The sequence below is a fragment of the Echinops telfairi genome, unplaced genomic scaffold (genome assembly GCF_000313985.2).
Source record: "Echinops telfairi isolate 266 unplaced genomic scaffold, ASM31398v2 ScPeMD7_7472;HRSCAF=8510, whole genome shotgun sequence".
NCBI lineage: Eukaryota > Metazoa > Chordata > Mammalia > Afrosoricida > Tenrecidae > Echinops > Echinops telfairi.
This window is the reverse complement of record NW_022111376.1, coordinates 853903-860792: the sequence shown is the minus strand read 5'-3', so window position 1 is coordinate 860792 and position 6890 is coordinate 853903. Positions and strand designations below refer to the sequence as shown.

General features: G+C 43.7%; 1 protein-coding gene across 1 annotated transcript; it reads right to left on the bottom strand.

Moving 5' to 3' along the window:
- Position 1: 1 nt before the first annotated feature.
- Positions 2-985, bottom strand: LOC101646873 (fructose-bisphosphate aldolase A; the record flags this gene model as incomplete). The annotated part of the gene is made up of 1 exon (XM_045285475.1): positions 2-985. A coding segment is annotated over exon 1 (927 nt), but the record flags the coding sequence as incomplete, so codon positions are not given.
- Between the last annotated feature and the right edge of the window lie 5905 nt (positions 986-6890).

Genomic DNA, 6890 nt, shown 5'->3' with positions numbered 1-6890 from the left:
CAGATGCCTGCAGGGCTCGCCCGTAGGAGAAGGTCAGGGCCCATGGCTTCAGCAGGGGGCACTTGTTGATGGCGTTGAGGTTGATGGACGCCTCCTCCTCGCTCTGGCCTCCAGACAGGAAGGTGACCCCGGTAACAGCAGGGGGCACGGTGCGGCGCAATGCGGTGACAGTTGCCATGGCAATCTCCTCATGGGAAAACTTCTGCGTGCAGGCATGGCCGGGGGTGACCATATTGGGCTTCAGCAAGGTGCCTTCCAGGTAGACGTGGTGGTCACTCAGGGCCTTGTAGACGGCAGCCAGCACCTTCTCAGTGACATACTGGCAGCGCTTCAGGTCATGGTCGCCATCGGGGAGGATCTCGGGCTCCACAATGGGCACGATGCCATTCTGCTGGCAGATGCTGGCATAACGGGCCAGCACATTGGCATTTTCCATGATGGCGAGGGCTGTAGGGGTGTGTTCACCAATCTTCAGCACACAGCGCCACTTGGCAAAGTCAGCGCCATCTTTCTTGTACTGGGCACAGCGCTCAGACAGCCCGTCCAGCCCTTGGGTGGTGGTCTCGCCGTTCGTTCCTGCCAGGGGCACCACACCCTTGTCGACCTTGATGCCCACGATCCCGCCCTTGGATTTGATAACTTGGGGAAAGGAGCGCCCATCATCCGCCTTCTGGTAGAGAGTCTCATGGAAGAGGATGACGCCCCCAATGCAGGGGTTCACCCGGTCGTCAGCGGTCAGCAGCAGCTGGCGGTAAAAGCGACGGTTCTCTTCGGTGTTCTCGGTCCCAATGGACTGCAGTCGCTTGGCAATGCTTCCGGTGGACTCATCTGCAGCCAGGATGCCCTTGCCCGGAGCCACAATGCGATGGGCAATGTCCGACAGCTCCTTCTTCTGCTCTGGGGTGAGCGCTGGGTATGGGTAGGGCATGGTGGCAAGTTCCTTCCTGGAGGCCGAAGGAGCGGCAGCAGCGGGTGGAATCAGCAGCGAGCGAGTGCCGGTAACATACATGTTAATAGGAACTATCGGTTTACCATATTAGTGAGAACTGAACAAATTTTTGTTGCATGAGTAAGAGGTATCATCTTGTATTCCATCACCAAAGGAAGAAAGAAATCTGAAGTCATCCCTTGCCACATTCCCAGTGAGTCATCAATTCTTACTCAACAGCTTTCATATCTGTCTTCGGAACTGCTGCCTTAATCTCACATCCAATTTTAAAGTATACAGTCATTTTATTTTAAAGATATTTTTATTTTGTAAAATTCCTGAAAATGAAGGCTCTCAGTCCTTCTGATATCATGACAGCTTTGCTCACAGCATATCTTGAAATAGGGTTTTAAAATTCCCATTGTTTTTATAGCATATACTATATATTTTCACATTTAAATTGAATCATTTTATGAGTAATAACTTAAATGAGTTATCATCATGACCAAATACCGACTATATAACAGGCAACAAGATCATGAAGTATTTATTGTTGTTGTTATTATCTTCATTTTCCAAACAGGAAACTGAGGCTCAGAGAGGGTAAGTAACTACCTCAAAAGTCACATAGCTAATAAGTGACAGAAACAGGATTCAAGCCTAGGTTTGTTCTAACTATCTGCTACTTTCATAAGATTACATTCACAAATACTTGCTATGTTTCTTGATTTTATAACTTGACTTAACAGAATGCTTAGGCTTTTTCAGATGTACTTTTCAAACAGCCTGAGTGATAATCCCAATCCAAAAAAAAGCCAAACCCATTGCTGATGAGTCAGTTCTGATTCCTGGCAAAGCCTAGAGTTTTCTTGGCTGTAATTTTATGGAAGCAGGTCGCCAGGTCTTTCTTCTGGGGTGCCACTGAGTGGATTGGAACTGCCAATTTGTGGGTGAACTGCTAAGAAAGAATAAACCACTTGTGCCAGCCAGGAATCTGTTTCCTCAGAAAACAGAAATTTTCCCGATGAAATCTGCTCACTGGGGACATAATTAGCCTTGAGTTACTCCTCACTTTCAAATCTTCAATAACTGAATTCTCTCTACAGTCTTATAAAGAAGATCAAATCCTTACTTTATGATCACCTTTTCTAGTCTATTTCTTTTCCTCTGTACTCTAGTCTTCAATTTGAACATCAGTTCAGAATAAGAGCAAAGAACTTTTCTCCGTCCTTAAGAATAATCATTGTTTGTCTTCCTTCATAATATTCTGATGTTCAAACTTATGGTGAATTGAAACTAGTTCTTGCCGCAATTATTTACATCTCAGATGGGGACACCAAACACAATTTTCACTACAAATGAAGCAAAATTGGACAGTTGGTTTTTCTGGGGGGTGGAAGTGGGGGTTGTTTGGTGACAATGAGTCAGGAGCTTGAGAATGACCCACCCTGTTGCCAGTAGTGCTACAGAATCTTTTGGTGAAGTGCCCAGATCCCTTCCAGTAAGCTGCTCAAAATGCTTGATTCCATTTTTATTTGGTTGCCAATTTATTAAGTGGTTAACCTTGGACTGCATCTATCCAGCATTTAATTAAGGCCAGTCTGAAATACCTTTAGAAACCTTACTAATTTCAATACACCATGCTGGCACATTTGTAAGCATCCAGCAATTGCTGAAATACTAAATCATCTTCATTAAGATGCAGTAGTTGCCACAAGAGCATTAATCAACTCAATAGCTAATTGTTAAGCTGAAAGGGTAAAAGCATTCCAACATTTCTTCTCCCTCTCCCCACATTTTTGGAGGATAAATCTGTGAAGGGTCACAGTTTCATGGAATTTCAGAGCTAAAAAGGTCCTCAGAGATGATCTAATCTATCCTCCTTATTGTAAAATGGGAAAAGTAAGGCCTAGAAGAGGGAATTAGCCGCAGAGTCAGGGTTAAAACTCAGCACTCTAATCCATAGGTATTCTTCATTTCCAGAATATTTTCATAAGATAAAATGATTCCACCTCATTATTCATCCTCTCTATATTTCTAGAGATAATGATGTTCAACAGCACCTGTACATTTCATAACAATTCTTTAACCATATTGTTGTTTCTTTATTTATTATATTAGTACATAAACTAACTCTATGGTTTTTGAAGGCATAATTCTAAAGCCATTACTTTCAACAAATGAAAAATAACCATTTTCCTCAGTCTTTACTTATCTACTGTTGATGCATACCTGAGTATGAGGCTACAATGGTGCCTATAGTTATCAAATTGCAGACATCGGTTTAGACCGAAGCATTTCTATTTGGCATTGAGCTCCAGAGCTTAAATGTGTGGAAGCAATAAACCTCATTAATAGTATGCTAAGCTAAACAGAATGACAATTTCCATTCTTTAATCAACTAAAAACATAGTTCTGTATACGAGCCACATCGCATGGCCACATCCGCAGAAACATAAATTTACTGTCTGTGAATGCTGGGAAGCCTGCAACTCGAATTATCTCCAAGTCCCCTGCAACACCTCCAACCTCTGTGAGAAAACAGGAATGATGGGAGTAAATACAAAGTGCCCATTGTCCGGGTAACATAATACAATGACAGTGGTGCTCAAATTGTGGTGTGTGTAAAAACCACCTGAGAAGATTGCGCGCGTGCACACGCGCACGCACACGCACACACACACACACAAAGCACAACACCTCCCAACTCTAATTCAGTAGTCATGGAGTAAGATCTGAGAATCTGCATTACAATAAGGACCCTACACTAATCCACACAAGTGGAGGGTATTGTTTATATCTCCACAGGAGAGGAAAAGAGAGATGAGGCTTCAACCCAATGCGCCAGGACTGGCATGTACCAGGGAGCCAATAGAGAGGTCTGCAGGGCCAGCCCCAATGTGGAAACCGGCCCCCCCTCAGAAGAATGCACTTCGGAGGACAGCACTGGGGCTACAGCTTGGGGAGAGGGGTGCATCTGATTAGAGCACACATGGGAGAAACACAAAGAGATAGAGGGAGTGGAGGACATCCTGATCCACCAAGCCCCAAGGACGATATTCCTGTTTAGAGCAGACAACACACAGAGAGGACCATAGGGTCAGCCCCACCATGAGACACGACGTCCCTCACTAAGCCATAGCGCTGCGGAGGACAATACTGAACACACAGTGCGGGAATTGTGCACAATCTGACCCCATCGCCCTGGGGCGAAATACTAAGGCATGCAACAGAGCAGCAAGGGGAGCAAAGTGCTGAAATCCCCGGGCAATACCAAAAAACAGACTTTGGAGACAGAGCATGTCATCCCATCAGACACCACTGGAAAACACTCCTAAAGGCCAACAAACAGACTTTGAACCATTTATGTCAGTGGCTTTCTTTTTGTTGTTGTTGTTGTTATTGTTTTGTTGGTCTTGACTTCCTTTGTTGTTTTATTTGGCTTTGCCGGGTTTTTGAATTTATTAATATATCTGCATGTCTATCTAGATAAGATAAACAGGATAAATTATTTGGAGATGAAAAGAACAAGAACAATCGTTCTGGGGGGATACAGGAGAAGGGGAGGTGGGAGAAAGGAAGTTAGTGGGGGAACCAGCCCAGGGACAAGGGAACAACAAGTGAACTAAAATCAATGGAGAGAATGGCGTAGGATGCCTAGTGGGGCTCAATCAAGGGCAATGTAGCAGTGAGGAATTACTAAACCCAAATGAAAGCCGAACATGATAGTGGGACAAGAGTAAAGTAAAAGGAAACAGAGGAAAGAACCAGGAGGCAAAGGTCATTTATAGAGATTTAAATGCAGGTATGTACATATTCCCAAATACCCACATCTACAAAATAAGTGATGCTGGACATAGAGATAATACTGATTCCCCATCCAAGCTACTTGTGAGAATAATTTGATTAATTGTCTAAGATCCTACTCTGAATATTTTGCTGGATTTGCTCTGAGGTGGGACCTAAATAACTTCACAAGTAATTCTGAGAAACTTCCCAGTTTGAGTAGCACTCAAACAAAGGCACATCCCAGTCATTTCATACATTCCACTTTCTCTAATTAAACTTATACCTAAACCACCTCAAAATAAGGATAGCTCTCTACTTTCAAAGAAATTCACCTTCCCCCTCCCTCCCTGCAACAAATGTATACGTGTGCTTTACACAATTGATATATGTATGGATTGTGATGAATTGTATGAGCCCAATAAAATGATTAATAAAACAAAACAAAAAGAAATTCACATTTTAAACACCATGAGATACAAAAACACATCTACTAGAAAGATGAGAATTTAAAATGGTGGGAATAAGGCACAAGTGGACCCCACATCCATCGCGAATGAGAATGTAAAGTGGTGGAACTGTGGAGAAGAGTTTGGAACTTTATTTTTAGATTAGCATACACTGTTGGTAGGACTGTAAGGCAGTGCAATGACTGTTAAAAGCAGTGTGGCACTTCCTCAACAAAAAGAGAGAGAGAGAGAGGGAATAGAAATAGCATATGACCCAGCAATCCTTCTACTTGGTTTATACCCTAAAGAAATAAGAACCATAGCACAAATAGTTCTATGCATACCCATGTTCATTGCAGCATTATTCACAATCACAGTAAGCTGTAAAAACCTAAATGCCCAACACGGAAAGAATGAATAGACAAACCTTGACACGTGCACACAATAGAGTACCGTTGCTCTTTTTAGATGGCCTCCAGTCAGTTCCAACTTATAACAATGTTATGTACAACAGAATGAAACGTATTTTGTGGTTCTGTCTGAGCCCATTGTTGAAGCCATGGTGCCAATCCATCTCCTTGAGGGGCTCCTCTTTTTCACTGCCCTTCTACTTTACCAAGCACCAGGTCCTTTCCCAGGGACTGGGCTCTCCTGAGAAACTGTCCAAAGTATGTGAGACATGTCTCACCATCCTCACTTCTAACGCAAATTCTAACCATACTTCTTCCAAGACAAAGCCCATGGTACTTTCAATATTCTTCTCCAACTCCGTAGTTCAAATGCATCAGTTTTTCTTCATTATTCCTTATCCAACGTCCAGTTTTCACATGCATATGGAGCTACTGAAACTACCGGTGCAGTATAGCACCAATGAAACACGCAACTTTCCTCTATCAGGTGTCCTCAAACTACAGCCCACGCGCCACATGCGGCCCGCCGAGGACATTTATCAGGCCTGCTGGGTGTTTTTGCCCCATTTGTTTTTCTATTTCAAAATAAGATATGTACAGTGTGCATGGGAATTTGTTCATCGTTTTATTTAAAACTATAGTCCGGCCCTCCAACGGGTCTTAGGGACAGTGAACTGGCCCCCTGTTTAAAAAGTTTGAGGACCCCTGCGTGTAGTTCTTTGGTGCTTCCTTCCCCCCACTATCATAACCTCAATTCTACCTTACAAATAGGATTAGACCAGAACATGCACACTGCTACAGATAAGAGCCCGCAACACAGGGAATCCAGGATAGATAAGCCCCCCGCGGGCCACCAATGAGAGTAGAGATACCAGGAGGATTGGGGGAGAGTGGGGATTAGAAAGGGGGAATCGATCACAAGGACGATGACCAGATTTTAACATTGGTAAAGCGGGACAAAAGCGGGACACCATTGATAAAACTCATATCCTGGCGAAATAGCCACATGGCAGCCGAAAACCGTATACCCTGGCTTACCGTGCATTCTTTCCAAAAATCGGAACTTTTAAAAAATGCCGCGGGATGCGGGAAAAATTGTTAATAATTGGGACTGTCCCGCCAAAAGCGGGACGTCTGGTCATTTTAAATACCCCTCCTCCCAGGGGAACGAACAACGGAAAAGTGGGTGAGGGGCGACAGAGGACCATGTAAGATATGAAAATAATCATCTATAACATTTCAAGGGTTTTTGAGGAAAGGTGGGTGACAGAGGGAGGGTGAAGAAATGGGGATCAAGTGGGAAGAGACTGCTTTGAA